At 42.2% G+C, this 19,775-nt stretch overlaps 1 protein-coding gene across 7 annotated transcripts in view; it reads right to left on the bottom strand.

Moving 5' to 3' along the window:
* The window catches only part of LOC126184696 (homeotic protein female sterile-like), a 263,983-nt gene that overhangs the window by 217,528 nt on the left and 26,680 nt on the right, over positions 1-19,775 (bottom strand). For all 7 annotated transcript variants that reach the window (XM_049927201.1, XM_049927205.1, XM_049927204.1 and 4 more), the window contains exons 3-4: positions 17,033-17,081; positions 3,812-4,042 (exon numbers count right to left, since the gene is read on the bottom strand). In XM_049927201.1, the coding sequence (XP_049783158.1) occupies positions 3,812-4,042; positions 17,033-17,081 (280 nt within the window). The remainder of the gene's footprint in view (positions 1-3,811; positions 4,043-17,032; positions 17,082-19,775) is intronic.

The following is a 19,775-nucleotide window of genomic DNA, read 5'->3' as shown; positions in this document are numbered from 1 at the left end:
CGCATATATGGCAGTTGAGGCTGCAGTCTGAGGACACATGGAAAGTGGTCACTCGAGTGTGTATCATCAAGGGTGAACCATTCGAAGCGCCGAGCTAGCGGAACAGTACCGACCGCAAGGTCCAAATGAGATAAAGTTGTGGTGGAGGCAGACAAAAACGTGGGGACCCCAGTGTTGAGGCAAACTAGATCCGCTTGGTGGAAGACGTCTAGCAATATGGAGCCACGTGGACAAGGATGTGGAGATTCCCAAAGCGGGTGGTGGGCATTGAAGTCCCCAACCAGCAAATAGGGGGGTGGAAGCTGACCAAGAAGAGGAAGGAGATCAGCTCGTGCCATTGGTGTGGACGATGGAATGTATACAGTACAAAGGGAGAACAGGTATCCGGAAAGGGAAAGACTGACGGCGACAGCTTGGAAGGAAGTGTTTAAGGGGATTGGGTGATAATGGAGAGTATCATGGAGAAGAATCACGAGTCCTCCATGGGCTGGAGTGCCTTCAACAGAGGGGAGATCATATCGGACCGACTGAAAATGAGGGAGAACAAAGCGGTCATGGGGACGCAGCTTTGTTTCCTGAAGACAGAAGATGACCGGCGAGTAGGATCGTAAGAGGATCGACAATTCATCCCTATTGGCTCGAATGCCGCGGATATTCCAGTGGATAATGGACATGGGGTGAACAGAAAATGGAGGAATGTGACCAAAGTTGCTGTCAACTCAAAGACTGCTCGGAGCTAGCGACCGACAACATGGAATGGCAGTCAGCCGAAGGCAGAAGATCCTGATCCATAGGTTGGTCAGGAGCAGCTCCTGCCACCAGCGATCGGCCCGTTAACCGGCCACCAGCAGTGCGCCTCGGCGACACAGAAGACGGCCGAGGGCGATTTCCGCCAGGTGGTGCTGTAGATGGGACATGCCATTGCGGAGAAGGAGAGGAACTGGGTTTCTTTGTAGCCTTCTTAGAAGTATGATGTTTAGATGAAGGAGGAACCGATGGTTGTGAAGTTGCGGTACATAAAAACTCTTCACGAGTATGCTCTTTTTTGGAAGGCTTGGTGTCTGACTTTTGGGCTCGAGATTTTGCAGAACCCGATGAAGGGTGAGCCATAGAGTGGGCAGGCGAAAGTGGTGAGGTTGAACGGGCGATCTTTGCGCTGGCCGATCTGACGACCGTGGCACTAAAGGTGAGGTTGCAAGTCTGCGTGGCCGCCTCCTTTGTTGGCCGAGGAGAAGCAAGGACAGTGCTGTGTTTTCCCGTCTGAGGCACGGTGGGCTGTCGAGCAGCAAAGGTCGACACCTTTTCCTTCACTCTTATTTCCTGGATGAGCTTTTCGTCCTTAAAAACGGGGCAATCTCGAGAGGAAGCAGCGTGGTCACCCATACAGTTGATGCAGCGAGGGGATGGAGGTGGACAAGCATCCTCATGGGCATCCTTGCCACACATAACACATTTGGCCGGATTGGAACAGGACTGGCTGGTGTGATTGAACCGCTGACATCGATAGCAACGCGTAGGGTTTGGGACGTAAGGGCGAACGGAAATTATCTCATAGCCCGCTTTGATTTTCGATGGGAGTTGAACTTTGTCAAACGTCAAGAAGACAGTGCGGGTTGGAATGATGGTTGTGTCAACCCTTTTCATAACTCTATGAACAGCCGTTACGCTGGTCAGACAGGTAGTGCTGAATTTCTTCGTCAGACAATCCATCGAGGGATCGTGTATAAACGACTCCACGCGATGAATTTAAGGTACGGTGCGGTTCCACCCGGACAGGGAAGGTGTGGAGCAGAGAAGTACGCAGCAATTTTTGTGCCTGGAGGGCACTGTGTGTTTCTAACAACAGGGTGCCATTCCGTAATCTGGAACAAGACTTTACAGGACCTGCAATTGCGTCGACACCTTTCTGAATAATGAAAGGGTTGACCGTGGAGAAGTCGTGACCTTCGTCAGACCGAGAAACAACAAGGAACTGTGGCAACGATGGAAGAACTGTCTGTGGCTGAGACTCAGTATACTTACGTTTGTGAGTAGACATAGTGGAAAGTGAGGAAACCATTGCGGAAGAATCCCCCATGATTACCGGCGTCTCCGATGACGCGCTCCTCCCTTGGGGCCCTCTCTGAGGGCACTCCCGCCTTAGGTGATTGTTCACACCTCAGGTCACACCTCCCGACAAACGGACGGAGGGACCAATCGGCACTTTCAGAAGGTATCAGCTCGGGTAATCACCCCTCCCTGGGCCTGGCCGTTACCAGGGGGTACGTATGTGTCCTACCTGTCTACCCGGGGCGGGGAATTACGCGTTACCCCGTCACCGACTACGCATGGAGGTGCGTGGGTCGGCCTTCAGACACGCACTGTTTGCATAAGCAACTGATACGTTTGAATGCTAAAGCAACACAGTCCTTGAGCACACTGCTGCAGGTGACGAAATTTGGTATCACCACTGGGAATCAGTCGAGAGCTTTGATGATCCAATGGTGTCATACATCGTCCCCTCATCCCAAGAAGGTCAAGAGCCAGCCATCTGCTGTAAAAGTGATGCTCACCCCGTTATTAGATTATTGAGGGCCACTGATTATTGGTCTCTAGGGACCTGATGTTGCCATTACTGGGGAAGAGTTCAGCACAACTCGCTGGAGAAATTATTGCATTAAATTAAGGTGAAATGTTGTGAAAACAACGACAATCAGTGCTGCTGCTTCATGATAATGCACGTCCTCATATCGCAAATGCTGTAACACAGGAAGTTATGTCAACCCAAGTGGGCGACACTAGAGCACCGCCCTAGAGTCATTAACTCTCCCCACGTGATTATTACATCTTCAGTCCCTTAAAAAAGGCCTTTGAGTATTGACAGTTTCTGCTGAACAAGGATGTGAAGTGAAACAGTTACAGACTCTCTCACACAGCAGGACAAGGTGTTTTACCAAACACGAATCTTCAACCTGGTGATTGCCTCAATGCTCACAGCAATCTTGCATGATTAGCATTCTGATTCTGGAAAGTGTAGCATTTGAACAGAACAATTTTGATCACCCCTTATATTTTTAAGAAGCTGAGAAGAAATTGGAAGCTATCCAGCGTTATATCTACATGAGGAGATTTTTGTAGCTACATTTTACATACCAAACAAGCTGCACAATATAGAGCAAACATGCCATGGATGGCGACGAGTGTTTAAATTGTGCAACTGCATAAATCCAATAATTTCTCAAAAAACTATTATTGCAATAAATCCTGCTTTCAAGTGCTCGATTCGTTAGGAATGTAAGTGTTACTATTGACTGATTACATTTATTTGCATTTTTGAGAGGTGTCCCTATTGTAGAAATAAAATTTGTTTGTACAATTACAGAGCTGATTTGCTATCATCAAGAGAAACCTTGATAAAAATTGCTTGGGAGAAACAGCAAACAACCTTCAGTTACAACTTGTTACAGGGCAAACACTCTTTGCTCGGGGTGGCCTGCAGGACTGGTCGAGCCGACTTCTATTCAGCGACAAACTTATTCCCACGGGTAATGACACCTCATCAAAGAAACAGTGTTGCCAGTTCTGTGTCGTGTACAACAATTATGATCATAAGGTCCCTTATGACATGTTTATTAGAACTATCTAACACTTCTGCACCACATAATTTTCCTACACGAGATCAGGAACTGCCAAGCTTGATAATAGTATTGTATAATGTCAGAAAATTTGTGAGTGTAACCACTTAGTACACTGAAATACTACACAATATAAAACACTGTAACAATACGAAACATCATCACAGCTGCAAAACTTCATGTTGCAGAGTACTTACAGGTAAATTGAGCTTCTTAGCATCCACCGGTTGATAAAATGGCCATGCAAATTGATGTTTCCATACTGTCTTGAGCACTGCTTTCAAAAGAAATTGAAGTTGATTGGTAACACGGCCTGGACGGTCTGGATGTGGGTAAAAGGGAGGCTGAACTACACCATTAACTGGCTCCAGATGAGGTTCCTCCCTAGGGGGTGGTTCAATCACATCTTGCTGGCTGCTATTTGCATCCTATGGAGGGGGAAAAAACACATTTACAGTAATACATTAAAAAATTTGCATCAATAAAGTAACTAACTGAACAACAATTACGCCTGTATAGTATGTCTTTAAAATGAAGAGCAAGCACCACTTGTGGTGGGGAAGAGGCCATTCTCTGAAGGATGCAACAACTGCTGGATATTATCAATAAAAATCAGTTTTCCAACTGGCACTACAGCACATTCTATTGTGGTTTGTGTGTATTCTGTTTGTATGCATTTCTTGTGTAAGATGTTACAAGTAAACTAATGATTCTTTAGAGTCAGACTCATATATAAAACAGCTTCAAATGTCTGATCGCAAATGAGTTGTTATGTGAAACATTTGCTTTATTCATGTAAGTGAGAAAACTGTACAAAAGGTTAGAAATTATGTATAAAGTTTGTTTTAAGTCACTAAGTGCTCTTATTCTTCAATAATGAATTAATGAAGTCCAGGTATTTGCACGCCATTAGTTACCCTGCCTCAAGACAAACTGATACTTTCTATTTTTAGTCCTTTTCTTACTGAAATGTTTTAACAAGGACTATACTTCTTAATGAGCAGATTATGACAGCATTTTAAATTTTTAAATCCGGTCAGTAATCATATGAAAGACAGAAAATCAAATCTTTCCTGCCCCTGGATGGGCAACCCGGCAATCGGCCAGGGTACAGTGCCTCAGGTTCCAGGATAGTCATTTTCTACATTTTGCGCAGAGATATTCCATGCTAATGTGGTCCAGAGGTTCCCACATGACCATCATGGATTTTGACAAAGTTGTGTGTGAACAAAACCATGTTCCCAATAAACATCAGTAAAGTTTCACTATCATCAATTCAGTACTTTGAGATATAATCATTTGTTTGACCCCCATGGCGCAGCTTTCAAGAATGCACCCCGAGTTTTCAACACCTTTGAGACATAATAGCTATGGCAATATTTTCTTTAAAGAAAATAAACTCTGCCATTTTTTACAACTTTCTGCACACACTTGTGAGCAAAATAATAATTTTTAAAAAAGATTGCTTGATAAACCTGGAATCTTGTATGTAATAACTTACCAATACAAGGTTTCAGAATATAAAATTTGATTTGTGTGCCAGTTTTCCATAGCTTACAAACTGAGGGCAAAACTGAAGATTTTTGTAAAAATGTCAAAAACTTGTTTTTTAGCCCACTTTCACAAAAGTCTTCTGCAAACTCTTAAACCATTTTCATTAGAAATACTATGTTATAAGTACCTTGAAAAACTATATTTAGCATTGCAGTGACAGCATAAAAGTTCCAAAAATGATGTCAAAGCTTAAGTGCATTAAAAATACACCCATATTCCACCGGTACTCAAATCTGACATACTTTATTATGTCCTACAGTTGTTTAGTACTCTCTGGGAAGTTAATATCAGAAGTCCTGATGAGTAAGAAGTGAAACTGAGTCAGCACAACTTAAAAAAAAAAAAAACAGGTGTTTTTGTCATGACTCTCGACATATTTCAGCATTTTTTCTGCTGTAACTATGAAATCAAATTGGCTATTAACTTCAAAATTTAACTATGCTTTACCAAGGCACTGCAGACCATGGTAGCAAAATTGTTGAGTAACAGCTACAACACAGAGAGCATAAACTGTGTTCAAGTTTTACACTGTTGTCACATTTGGTAAATTTGGTGAAGTTCACAGTAGTGTATCTGACATTTTTTGAAAAGGATTCATATATTAGAGAATTTTTAGTGTCTTTCATTATGCAATGCTACTGACATGCTAGTTTAATTACAGTTTAAAGTATGGCATAGTTTGCTGGTTGGTTGGTTGATTTGGGGGAGGGGACCAAACAGAGGTCATCAGTCCCGTCGGTTTAGGGAAGGAAGTCTGCTGTGCCCTTTCACAGGAACCATCCCGACATTTGCCTGAAGCGATTTAGGGAAATAACGGAAAACCTAAATCAGGATGGCCGGATGTGGGTTTGAACCGTAGTCCTCCCAAATGCGAGTCCAATGTGCTACCAAGTCCAGTGTGCTAACCACTGCACCAGATCACTTTGTAGCATAGTTTGTGTTCACACTGTTTGCAGTTTACGTGAACCTATGAAAAATTATGTAAATGTATTGTTTTGGTCCATGGTGGCGTAACCACTGCTGGTTTCTTTTAAAGTGAGGAAAACCAACATTCCCATCACCATAGGAGTCACCCTGATAGAAATCCAACAGCAGCCACCAGTGTGTCTCTTTACTACAGGTTCCAAGCTTGATAAGGATTTCTTAGAGGTATATCAACATCAGACCTCCAAGCCAGGACAGTATGCTGCATGCATTTAGGGTAAGAGTGGTGGACTGGAAATACCTGAAAGTTTTCTGCTGAGCAGGAGTTGTATTTAACCTTTAACTGCTGAGGTGCAGTCTGTGAGACCATGCATATGTTCCATCACGTGATTACATTACTTTCTCTTGCTCAGTTTCCCCCCACCCTTTCAGTAGCTTCTGAAAAGTGCAAGCAGAATAACATAGTTGTGAGTGAACCAGTTGTTCCAATAGATAGGCGAGTTAGAACTAATTAAATGTTGACTGCAGTCTCTCAGACCGCACCTCAGAGTCAGCGTAATTATTTACAATAAAGAGGTTATTTTGTTATTCTGCTTTAGATTGTACAGATAAACATTGGAAGCAGCCGGATCGTCTGATAATAAAAGGTTCAAGGTGGATCAACAACATATACCAAAATACAGGTATGTGTTATTTCGAATTGGTAGTGCAGAGTTGGTTGGACAAAACACCGATTCAGACTAGTATTGTAGAGGAGACGTCCCAGAATGCTCTAAACAAAACAAAAAATTGATTACAACAGTCATTCAGAAATTGATGTTTCAGAAGTTTCATCATCTGATGAAGAGCTAGACATGGAACCCATACAAGGAACCTCAAAAAGTTTTTATTGCATGAACAGGTACAGGTGGTTGAAGAATGCACCGAACAGAGCAGTTAGAACTCCTTTGCATACAATCATCATAAAATTACACTCATCACAGCTGCCCAAAAATGGAAAGCATGAGCCTCTTTCCATTTGGTGTAAGCTAATGGATAATGAAATGATGGATGAAAAGACATCGCTGAAGGCACCACTCAGTGAGACAGGTCTGTGGGAAACTGCAATAGATGGCAAAATCATCAACAAAAATGGAGCCAGAGAGGCCCGGTGGGAGACAGGCCACGATCAGGTTAATGGCGATGGCTATAGCAAAGACGACGACTCAGGACGGAACGCTGAGGTACACCCTTTTCCTGGATAAATGGTGTCTGACAAGGCAGAACCCACACGCACCTTGAAAACACGATCTTGTAAAAACGCCTGAAGGAAACAGGGCAGGCGGCCACGGAATTGAACTGAATTTTATTTGATCCTGTAAGATTATGCTGTGTACAGTATATGTATATGTAATACAGGGCATGTCAAAGTAGTAACATTCATTATCACTTTTTTTCTACCCCTTTAGCTTACATTTTTACATAATTGATAATGAATAACAATATATTCAAATTTAATTGCATAAGTATTCTGCAACACTCTAAAACTTTTTCAATGAGATAGTGTATTTGACAATGACTTTCCAAAGAAACTTAGACTATCTTGCAGGTTTTTAGACAGACTTCTTAGTAGTCTTGACACCAGAGTACTGGGGTCCTCTTTCTAGCATTGCCGTACTTCATTCTTCCTTCTTGTACTGCATTTGTAACCCAGTCCTCACTACCTTTTGTGATGTACATTATCATTTTGTATATATACAACGATGAAAAAATTAAGATACCTAACTTCTTGAAACAAGTGAACACTTGTTTTGTCTCTTGTTTGTTTAAGTTTCGCCACACAGTCACTACATACTGTAAGTATGGTTTGAAAACTCCACAATACACTGTACGCAGAAGGTTCTTGTCTGAATACTGTGATAGCTGCATCATTAAGAATATGACAGAGCTCAGTTTCTTATAGACATTATTAATATTTTTTTTTCATTTGAGTTCATTATCCACAAGAATAACTAAAAATCTAGCAGATTCTACTTCTTCCAGCCTTGTTCCATCAACCTCTAAATCCAAGTCTACAGCCTTCTCCTTGTTTTTAAACGCTGCATACGTAGTCTTTTTTTAGATTTATAACCAGTTCACTTTCCAACAGCCATTGAGCTGTGACATTTGCAGATATGTATGCTCTTCTCTCAAGCTGTTCCACATTTTGGTCACTATTTAGTATTGTCATGTCATCAGCATACAATATTTTCTTTTCTTCCTCCTCAACACCTATATCATAAACAAACACATTAAATAACAATGGCCCATTACCGAACCCTGCAGCACTTCATATTTGATGGGTTTGGTTTCTGACTGGTATGAGTTTCCTAATGATACATACTGCCTGCAGTTGCACAAGTATGATTTTATCCATTCGCCTGGTTGCCCTTGAATGCCATAGTTGCCTAATTTTTTGTATCAGCATTTCATGGTAAATGGTATCAAATGCTTGTGAAAGATCCAGAAACATTGCAGAGACAACCTTTTTTTTTCCATCTAAGGACTGTAAAATGTATTCTGTTAGACTGACAATTGCTGATTCTATAGATTTACCCTTTCTGAAATCATGTTGTGAGGGTATGAGAATGTTATGTTTGTCCAAATAATTAACTAAGTATACATAAGCATTTCCAGGATTTTCGAGAAACCTGATATAAGTGAAACTGGTCTGTAGTTGTTGGGGGGTCATTGTTATACCCTTTCTTGTACACTGACAACCTCGGTTATCTTCAGTTTTTCTGGAAAAATTCCATCTCTGAAAGAACAGTTTGCTATGTTCAGCAGTGGTGTTATTATCTGCTCACTTACCAGCTTTATTACACGATTTGATATTTCGTCATCACCAGCTGATTTCTTGGACTTCAGTTTCTGTATAGTTTTCCGTAGTTCATCTTCCGTGACTGGTCTTGAGAACATAGTATTGCATGATCTTTTTGGTACCTTAATGCTCTTCTGTTTTTGACTATTTCTTTCCAATTTTAAGTTTTCTACTACACTGATATAGTTATTATTCAGTATGTTTGCTATTTCCATACCATCTGTGACCACTGTGTTGTCTATTTTAATTGACCTAATACCTTCCTCTTTGTGTGACCCATCTTTTTCCTTTCTTTCAGCATTGAGATCCTGCAGCTTCCTTCGTTGTTCTAGTATTTCACTGGTAATCCACTGTGTTTGATCTTGCAGTCTTTCTTGTCTCTTTACTTTGGGAAATGTTACATTAAAATGGTATTTAATTGTTGAAATAAATGAGTCATTTTTCATTTACACTCTGGGCCTGTAGGGTTTCATTCCAGGTTTCCTTACTTAACATTGTTCTAAAGATGTTGATATTTTGTTCACTGATGATCCTAATTTCTTTGGTTGTTCGTTTTGGTTCTGATACTGTGTCATTACTTCTGCAAAAGCTGATTATTTGTCCATGATGATCAGATATTTCTGTCTGAATTACATGTGACTCATAGTTACACATATTAGTAATTATGTTGTCAATAACTGTCTCACTTTGTGAAGTCACTCTTGTTGGTGCAGTTATTGTTACTTTCATGTTATGCTGTATTAACAATTTTTCAAAATCCTGTCTTATTTTTGTGTCTTTTTCCCGTGTCAATGTTGAAGTCTCCACATATAATAAGCTCTCTCTTCATATTCATTCTCAATAAGCTAGCAATTTTTTTCAGATATATGCTAATATTGCCACATGGTGATCTGTACACACAAAACACACTAAAATCCTCTGTCACTATACCAGTAAATTCAAAGTCTTTCTCTAGCTATGGGCAATGTAGCAGCTTCACTGTTTACATTCTTTAGGAGAGTACCTGTTTTAATATATATATATATATATATATATATATAAATATATATATATAAATATATATACACACACACAAACGCCAGCACCCTTATATTTACATTTGCAGAAGTAACTTTCTAGTTTGTAGTCCTCTATTGCAACATTACCGATTTTACTTTCAGGTAGTCCATGTTCACTTATGCATAATATGTCTGGTCTTACTTCACTCATGAGTACTTCTGCTTCTAAATTTTTGTTACGAAAGTATTGAATATTTTGATGAAGTACTTTTACATAAAGCCCCATGTGTAAGGAGTATGGAGGATACCAGTTCTCCAGCAGGTGTCGTAGGCCTTCTCCAAATCTAAAAACACGGCCAGTCTGGGATTTCCGCAGAAAACTATTCATGACATGGGTGGACAAAGTAACAAGATGGACAACAGCAAAACGCCGTGCTCGAAATCCACACTGTGCTTTCGTCAGTAAACTGCAAGACCCGAGACACCATACCAGCCGGGCATGAATCATACGTTCCATCACCTTGCAGACATAGCCGGTAAGAGAGATGGGGCGGTAACTAGAAGTAAGGTTTTTGTCCTTACTGGGCTTAGGTATACGTATGACAGTGGCTTCATGCCAGCATCCAGGAAATCTGCCCTCTGCCCAGATGTGGTTGTACGTGTTAAGCAGAAACTGCTTGCCTGCAAGAGAAAGGTGTTGCAACATCTGATTATGGACAGCATCCAGCCATGGGGCGGAGGATCGGGATGAACTGAGAGCATGATTGAGCTCCCTCATAGTAGAGGCGGCAGTGTAGCACTCAGGATTCGGAGAAAAGAAGGGTGTCGCCTGGGCCTGCGCCACTTGTTTCCAATGGAGGAAGGCAGGGTGATAGTGGGAAGAGCTCAAAACTTCCATAATTTATAATGGAGGCAGTTTTCCATCATAGGATGACTGTTAAAAACATGGAGAGCACGTCTCTGTGTGCAAATTGCATGGCGGCGTGCGTCAGTTCACCAAGGGACTGGGACACAACGTGGTAAAGAGGAACTGTGAGGAATGGAACATTCTGCAGCATTAAGGATAACGTTGGTGATATAGTCCACCTGGTCATCACAACTGGGGAAATCTTGTCCTTCAAAGGTGGCCAGGGAGGATTAAAGCTGCCAGTCAGCCATAGTAAGCTGCCATTTGCACGTGCAAGCGGATGGGGTAGGAGTCAGCAAATGGAGAGCACACGGGAAATGGTCACTCAAGTAGGTGTCTGAACGAACGGACCACTCACTCAAGATGAGGGGAAAGCTGGGCAGTGCAAAAGAAAGGTCCAAATGGGAATAGAAGGGCGAGGAGTCGCAAAGGAAAGTGGGTACTCCATTGTTTAGGCACAAAAGGTTAAGTTGGTTAAGGTGGTCAGCCAATAGGGCACCTCTCTGACCGGTCTTGGGAGAACCCCAAAGGGGATGTTGTTGTTGTGGTCTTCAGTCCAGAGACTGGTTTGATGCAGCTCTCCATGCTACTCTATCCTGTGCAAGCTTCATCTCCCAGTATCTACTGCAACCTACATCCTTCTGAATCTGCTTAGTGTATTCTTCTCTTGGTCTCCCTCTACGATTTTTACCCTCCACTCTGCCATCCAAATACTAAATTGGTGATCTCTTGATGCCTTAGAACATGTGCTACCAACCGATCCCTTCTCCTAGTCAAGTTGTGCCACAAATTTCTCTTCTCTCCAATTATATTCTATACCTCCTCATTAGTTATGTGATCTACACCATCTATAATCATCAGCATTCTTCTGTAGCACCACATTTCGAAAGCTTCTATTCTCTTCTTGTCTAAACTATTTATCGTCCACGTATCACTTCCATACATGGCTACACTCCATACAAATACTTTCAGAAACGGCTTCCTAACACTTAAATCTATACTCCATGATAACAAATTTCTGTTCTTCAGAAATGCCAGTCTACATTTTATATCCCATCTACTTCGACCATCACCAGTTATTTTGCTCCCCAAATAGCAAAACTCCTTTACTACTTTAAGTGTCTCATTTCCTAATCTAATTCCAGCAGCATCACCCAATTTAATTTGACTACATTCCATTATCCTCGTTTTGCTTTTGTTGATGTTCATCTTATATCCTCCTTTCAAGACATTATCCATTGTGTTCAACTGCTCCTCCAGGTTCTTTGCTGTCTCTGACAGAATTGAAATGTTATCGGCAAACCTCAAAGTTTTTATTTCTTCTCCATGGATTTTAATACCTACTCCGAATTTTTCTTTTGATTCCTTCACTGCTTGCTCAATATAGGGATTGAATAACATCGGGGAGAGGCTACAACTCTGTCTCACTCCCTTCCCAACCACTGCTTCCCTTTCATGTCCCTCGATTCTTTTAACTGCCATCTGGTTTCTGTACAAATTGTAAATAGCCTTTCGCTCCCTGTATTTTACCCCTGCCACCTTCAGAATTTGAAAGAGTATTCCAGTCAACATTGTCAAAAGCTTTCTCTAAGTCTACAAATGCTAGAAATGTAGGTTTGCCTTTCCTTAATCTATTTTCTAAGGTAAGTCATAGGGTCAGTATTGCCTCACGTGTTCCAACATTTCTACGGAATCCAAACTGATCTTCCCCGAGGTCGGCTTCTACAAGTTTTTCCATTCATCTGTAAAGAATTCGTGTTAGTATTTTGCAGCTGTGGCTTATTAAACTGATAGTTTGGTAATTTTCACATCTGTCAACATCTGCTTTCTTTGGGATTGGAATTATTATATTCTTCTTGAAGTCTGAGGTATTTCACCTTCTCATACATCTTGCTCACCAGATGGTAGAGTTTTGTCAGGACTGGCTCTCCCAACGCCGTCAGTAGTTCTTTCTAATGGAATGTTGTCTACACCCGGGGCCTTGTTTCGACTTAGGTCTTTCAGTGCTCTGTCAAACTCTTCATCCAGTATCATATCTCCTATTTTATCTTCATCTACATTCTCTTCCATTTCTACGAGGTGCATTCAAGTTCTAAGGCCTCCGATTTTGTTTCTAATTAACTACTCATCCGAAATTGATGAAACTGGTGTTACTTCTCGACGTAATCGCCCTGCAGTCTTACACATTTTTCACAACGCTGACGCCATGATTCCATGGCAGGGGCGAAGGCCGACGTAATCGCCCTGCAGTCTTACACATTTTTCACAACGCTGACGCCATGATTCCATGGCAGGGGCAAAGGCTTCTTTAGGAGTGTTTTGAACACTGGAAAATCGCTGAGGCAATAGCAGCATGGCTGGTGAATGTGCCGCCCAGATGCCACCTACTCCGAACGAGGGCTCTCCCCAAGGGCGCCACCCAGTCAAAGCAACGGGTACCTGGCCGATATCCCGCTGCCCGGAGTCCCCGTGCCCCAGACAAGATGGGCACATACTCCTTGGCATGCGTGGGGAGGAAACAGCTCTGGCATCTGCAGCGCGATCCCTGCGTGGTCAGGGGGCTACCACCAAGAGGGTACATGACGACCCCACCACAACGGACTGGCTACCGTGCTGGATTTTAGGTGTTGAAAGGGTCCACAGTTGTCGGGGTCCCTAAGAAGGGTATTGCACACAAGACGAGGAGGAGGCAACACCCAGAAGACGTTGGGTGTAAATCCCGCCACACGACAATAGGTAGCGTGCAAGATGGTGGTGCATGATGGACCAATAGAAAAACACCATTAAGGCGTCCTTCCCCAAATGGCACGCACTAACAACGGAAATTTGGAAAAATGGAGGTCAAACCCAAGAGGGGATCATCACATTAAAGCCGAAACGTTTGAGACTCCTTTTAGTCGCCTCTTACGACAAGCAGGAATACCGCGGGCCTATTCTTACCCCCGAACCCGCAAGGGGGGGGGGGGGGGGGGGGGGGGGAATGGAATGGACAGTGTCTTAAAAGGAGGATATAAGATGAACATAAAAAAAGCAAAACGATTATAATGGAACGTAGTCAAATTAAATCCGGTGATGCTGCGGGAATTAGATTAGGGAATGAGAGGCTTAAAGTAGTAAATGAGTTTTGCTATTTGGGGAGCAAAATAACTGATGATGGTAGAAGCAGACAGGATATAAAATATAGACTGGTGTTTCTGAAGAAGAGAAATTTGTTAACATGAAGTATAGATTTAAGTGTCAGGAAGTTGTTTCTGAAAGTATTTGTATGGAGTGTAGCCATGTATGGAAGTGAAACATGGACAATAAATAGTTTGGACAAGAAGAGAATAGAAGCTTTCGAAATGTGGTGCAACAGAAGAAGGCTGAAGATTAGATGGGTAGATCACATAACTAATGAGGAGGTATTGAATAGAATTGGGGAGAAGGGAAGTTTGTGGCACAACTTGACTAGAAGAAGGGATCGGTTAGTAGGACATGTGTTGAGGCATCAAGGGATCACCAATTTAGTATTGGAGGGCAGCGTGGAGGGTAAAAATCGTAGAGGGAGACCAAGAGATGAATGAACAGATTCAAAAGGATGTAGGTTGCAGTAGGTACTGGGAGATGAAGCTGGCACAGGATAGAGTAGCATGGAGAGCTGCATCAAACCAGTCTCAGGACTGAAAACCACAACAACAATTACTACATAACAAAAACTTTTGCAACTTATGACATTATAATAAAAACGTCTTATCAGTAACTAACTCCAAATCAAGGTAGTCTCAGGAATTCAGTCTATACCACAAAAAATAAATATTAATGTTTACAATATAATTGCTGCAATACCAAAGCAACTTTTTTTGCATTCATTTGTTCTTTCTCCTAACTGCGATAAACATGCATAAATATTATGTTTTGTTATGCTAGAAATAAGTAGGTGGATAAGAAAAATTAGTAACAGGTTAATTATGAACCTAGCAATCCATTTCTTGTAACAGAACCATAAGGGCAACTGCTTAGTACTTCACATGTGAGCTGACCATTGTGTGTGATAGTTAACAGAAATTCTCTTGTTAGAAAACTGAGTTCTGGTTTGGAGCAGAGGAAGATTTGATGTGTTCTTAAGGTTTCATTTGCTTAATCTGTTCACCTAACTTCAATAACAAAAAAGCTCCACTCTTGTTGAAAATTCTGTAACATCAGAAAATGGATTTTCGTAAAGTGTGTCTTGTTTTAATAATTTATTGCCACAGTTAAAGCTAGAATGATAAGGTACTGCACATCTTCTAGCACACACTGATGCAAATTTCATAGTTATGAAGTTAGTAGTTTACAAGTTTGAGTGAATTGAATGAAATTTAAGATTGTGCGTGACTTCTGTGTGGGACGTAGCAACCCTGCTCCATGCCTCCACATGCTCCTGCCGAAGTGTCAATCCAAAAGTAATTTTAAACAGACTATAGTGATTTCAAGTAAGTGGTAAAATTCAGGACTTCCCATCAGTATGCGCAGATCACCAACTCAGATTGGACATAGATGGTGGGAGGAAATCAGTGGTGGCCTTTCCAAAGGAACCATTTTTGCATTTGCCTCAAGCAATTTATACATTACTGGCCATTAAAATTGCTACACCACGAAGATGACTTGCTACAGACGCGAAATTTAACCAACAGGAAGAAGATGCTGTGATATGCAAATGATTAGCTTTTCAGAGCATTCACACAAGGTCGGCACCGGTGGCGGCATCTACAGCGTGCTGACGTGAGGAAAGTTTCCAACCAATTTCTCACACACAAACAGTAGTTGACTGGTGTTGCCTGGTGAAACGTCGTCATGATGCCTCATGTAAGGACGAGAAATGCGTACCATCACGTTTCCGACTTTGATAAAGGTCGGATTGTAGCCTATCGCGATTGCTGTTTATTGTATCGCAACATTGCTGCTCGCGTTGGTCGACATCCAATGACTGTTAGCAGAATATGGAATAGGTGGGTTCAGGAGGGTAATACAGAACGCCGTACTGGATAGGCATCTTATTCGCATGGCTGTAACGGATTGTGCAGCCATGTCTCGATCCCTGAGTCAACAGATGGGGACGATTGCAAGACAACAAACATTTGCACGAACAGTTCAATGATGTTTGCAGCAGCATGGACTATCAGCTCTGAGACCATGGCTGCAGTTACCCTTGGTGCTGCATCACAGACAGGAGCGCCTGCGATGGTGTACTCAATTACGAACCTGGGTGCACGAATGGCAAAACGTCATTTTTTTGGATGAATCCAGGTTCTGTTTACAGCATCATGATGGTCGCATCCGTGTTTGGCAACATCGCGGTGAACACACATTGAAAGCGTGTATTCGTCTTCGCCATACTGGCATATCACCTGGCGTGATGGTATGGGGTGCCATTGGTTACACGTATTTGTTACCTCTTTTTCGCATTGACGGCACTTTGAACAGTGGACGTTACATTTCAGATGTGTTACGACCCATGGCTCTACCCTTCATTCAATCCCTGTGAAACCCTACAGTTTAGCAGGATAATGCGCGACCGCATACTGCAGGTCCTGTACGGGCCTTTCTGGGTACAGGAAATGGTAGACTGCTGCCCTGGCCAGCACATTCTCCAGATCTCTCACCAATTTAAAATGTCTGCTCAATGGTGGCCGAGCAACTGGCTCGTCAAAATATGCCAGTCACTACTCTTGATGAACTGTGGTATCGCGTCGAAGCTGCATGGGCAGCTATACCTGTACACACCATCCAATCTCTGTTTGACTCAATGCAGAGGTGGTTGTTCTGGGTACTGATTCCTCGGGATCTATGCACCCAAATTGTGTGAAAATGTAATCACATGTCAGTTCTAGTAGAATATATTTGTGCAATGAGTACCCGCTTATCATCTGCATTTCTTCTTGGTGTAGCAATTTTAATGGCCAATAGTGTAGAAACCACGTAATACCAAAATGTTGGTAGCTCAACATCTATTTGAACCCTGCTGGTATAAACTGTGAATCCAATACCTTAATCACTGCAATACATCCTGCAATTTACCTTTCATGGGAATGGTCTAAACATGTGAGTTATCCAGAAATACTAACTAGATAGAAATAAACATTGTCTATAATGGTAAAAAGCACTAACCACCAAATTCAAACACTAACAGGGGGGAGGGGGGGGGGGGGGAGAAAAAAAAAAAAGATTGTTTACTCACCGTACTGCTATGAGCCACCGAATCTACCTGCTGCATTTCCTGGTCACGTCTGCAATTAAAAGGTATTTTCAGTTATTGAAGTTCAGAACATAATGACAAAATAATAATGAAACATCATACCTTTGAAGCTTACTGAGCAGTTTGCATATATTAATCTATATGTTATAACCTTTCCCTGACAACCATTCCACATCTGCAAATAAAACCTTATTAAAAACAGCCCAGTCCAAGCTTCCAACAAAAAATTAGTGAATGAGAAACAATGTACCTTGAAATATTACTTACTGAAGTCTTTTCTATAATCCTGAACACATTCTTATTGCATACATGTACAACAAGGCAATGTTAAGTACATGAAATTAATACATCATACAATTCCCACTACAAAGGCACGAAGAGTAGACTATTAATATCATTAGATGTATTCAATCATGCAAACCAAAGTGCTACAACCTGCATTCTGATAAAAACGAAGCTTCTGGTTGCAGTTCACACATTTACAAAGTGGAAAACATAGGAAGTGAGAAAGTAAAACAACAAGTAGAAATTGCTATGGTTTTTATACCCAAGCGTATGTTAAGAGCACAGCTTTTCCCCTCATTAGAGCTCATAACTGTTACATGGGTGAGCGGATTCCAATTATTTTTCTCTGCACCTGGTTTGAGTAAAATACATCACCACCATTCCCCTAAGCTCCCATTAGGTACCAACAAAGGAATGGCTGGTTCCAAAGTATACAACTCTTATTTCCTTGTTTCTGGTAAGCTGTTCTGATCCACTTCTTGCAACAGCTAGGTAGATGCTTCTCGTAACGTATCTAAACTTCATTCTGTCAACCACAACTACAGGGTGTCACTCTACAGAGGCCCCTAATTCCACTGCAATTGCACTGTGTAATTTCTGACGTTTGACGTGCCAACAATGCACTCTGCAACATTGTTTGACATAACAGCGTGTTTCTGCACGTCGCTGTGGTTGGAGATCAGTGTTCAGTGACAGTGTGTCGCTCTCTGTCAAAAAGCATGTGCTTCTTGTGAAACAATATCCCATTACTGGTTCCATTAAGACATGTCAGCGAATGTGTGTTGAACGGTTTGGTGACCAACATATACTGTCTAAATGCTGCATACAAAAGATAGTGAACAAGATTGAGAGCAGTGGAACAGGGTTGGATCTTCACGACGGGGACAGCCGCCATTGTCAGAAGAAAACTTGACTGATGTGAAATGATTGTTGGTCTCTCCTGCAAAGTCTGTTCAACATTTATCTCATGAATTCTGAATGTCACGGAGCATGTCACAGAGCTACAAAGAAAGCTGCCATCTATCCATACGTATTTACAGTTGTTCAGGAACTGAATGACAATGGCAAAGACAAATGCAGAACATTTTGCTGTTGGTTTCAGAAATTTATTGCTCAGGCAATGGTCGAACAACCCCAGAATTAACAAAAGGTTGGCGTTTACTGTGCAATATCACAGCGTCGCTTCATCAGACTTTTTTTTTTTGGGTCTACTGAGACATGTGCAGTTTACATCTAAATGTTTCGGGAATTTGCGAACCAGTTGGATGATGATGAACTCACCCTCAGCTGGTACCAACAGTATGGCATCACATTCCCCATGTCTCGAGTGATCACGGCTGAGGTCTGATTACTTTTCCCCAGCAGAGAGATTTTGAAAGGACCTTTTTTTGTTGTGGTTTTAGGGCACAAAACTGCTATGGTCATTAGCACCTGGTCTGTGGATTAGGTGTTAAAAAAATTTTTTTAAAATGGAAATGGGAGCAAAAATCAAATAGTGGGGAAACTAAAAAACAGATGGAAAGCTTAGAAAACCCCTATAGAGGGGGGGGGGGGCATGTTTTCCCCAAAAAAGCTTCAAATGACCGACATCTCACTGACACTAATAAACTCGAGGACGTGATTGGCTGAGCACGTGTCATCTGCTAAAATGGAAGATATATCAGGCGACAGCTGTATATGGGCGCGTAGTGGAGTAAAATAGGGGCACTCAAGTAAAGGGTGTCCCACCAACACAGCTGAGAGCAGTGGGGACAAAGCAGGGGAGGATCACCACTGAAAAGATGTCAATGGCTAAAAAGACAGTGACCTGTCCGGAGTCTAATTAAAATTACCTCCTCCCGGCGACGAGTTTGGGAGGAAGAGGTCCAAGCACAGGGAAGAGCATTCACGTCCCGCAATTTATTATTGGGAAGTGTGGACCAAAGCACGTGCCATGAAAGAGCAACACAACAACATAAAACACACTGTTGATCGGCAAAGGGAACCATGCGAACATCAGGCTGAAGAAGAGAGACTGCAATCTTAGCCACTGTATCGGCCGCCTCGTTTCCACGGATACCAATGTGTCCTGGGATCCAGAGGAATGCCACAGACACACGCCTAAAGTGGAGCAAGTGGAGGCAGTCCTGAATCCGGCGGACGAGACAGCCGAGCAGAGGAGTAAACTACGCTTTCATAGTCCAATTTTGAGCGCACTAAGGCGCAACAGAGGCGGAGAAAAACCACTTGGTCCATTCCCCATGAGGTACCATTCAAAACACAGAGGGTGTTGACGGATCGCAGACAATGAGCCAAAAGATAGGAAACATGAGGGGACCAGCACAGTTTTCTGTCAAACTTAAGACCTAAGACGTCCGCAAAAGGAAGGTCAACAGGGCCTAGATGTAGGGAAGGTGGAAGAAACACTGTACGACCCCGAAAATTGACACTAACAGTCTTA

Source organism: Schistocerca cancellata, chromosome 4 (genome assembly GCF_023864275.1).
Source record: "Schistocerca cancellata isolate TAMUIC-IGC-003103 chromosome 4, iqSchCanc2.1, whole genome shotgun sequence".
NCBI classification, from domain to species: domain Eukaryota; kingdom Metazoa; phylum Arthropoda; class Insecta; order Orthoptera; family Acrididae; genus Schistocerca; species Schistocerca cancellata.
The sequence above is the reverse complement of the archived record's forward strand: the minus strand, read 5'-3'. Positions and strand labels throughout refer to the sequence as shown.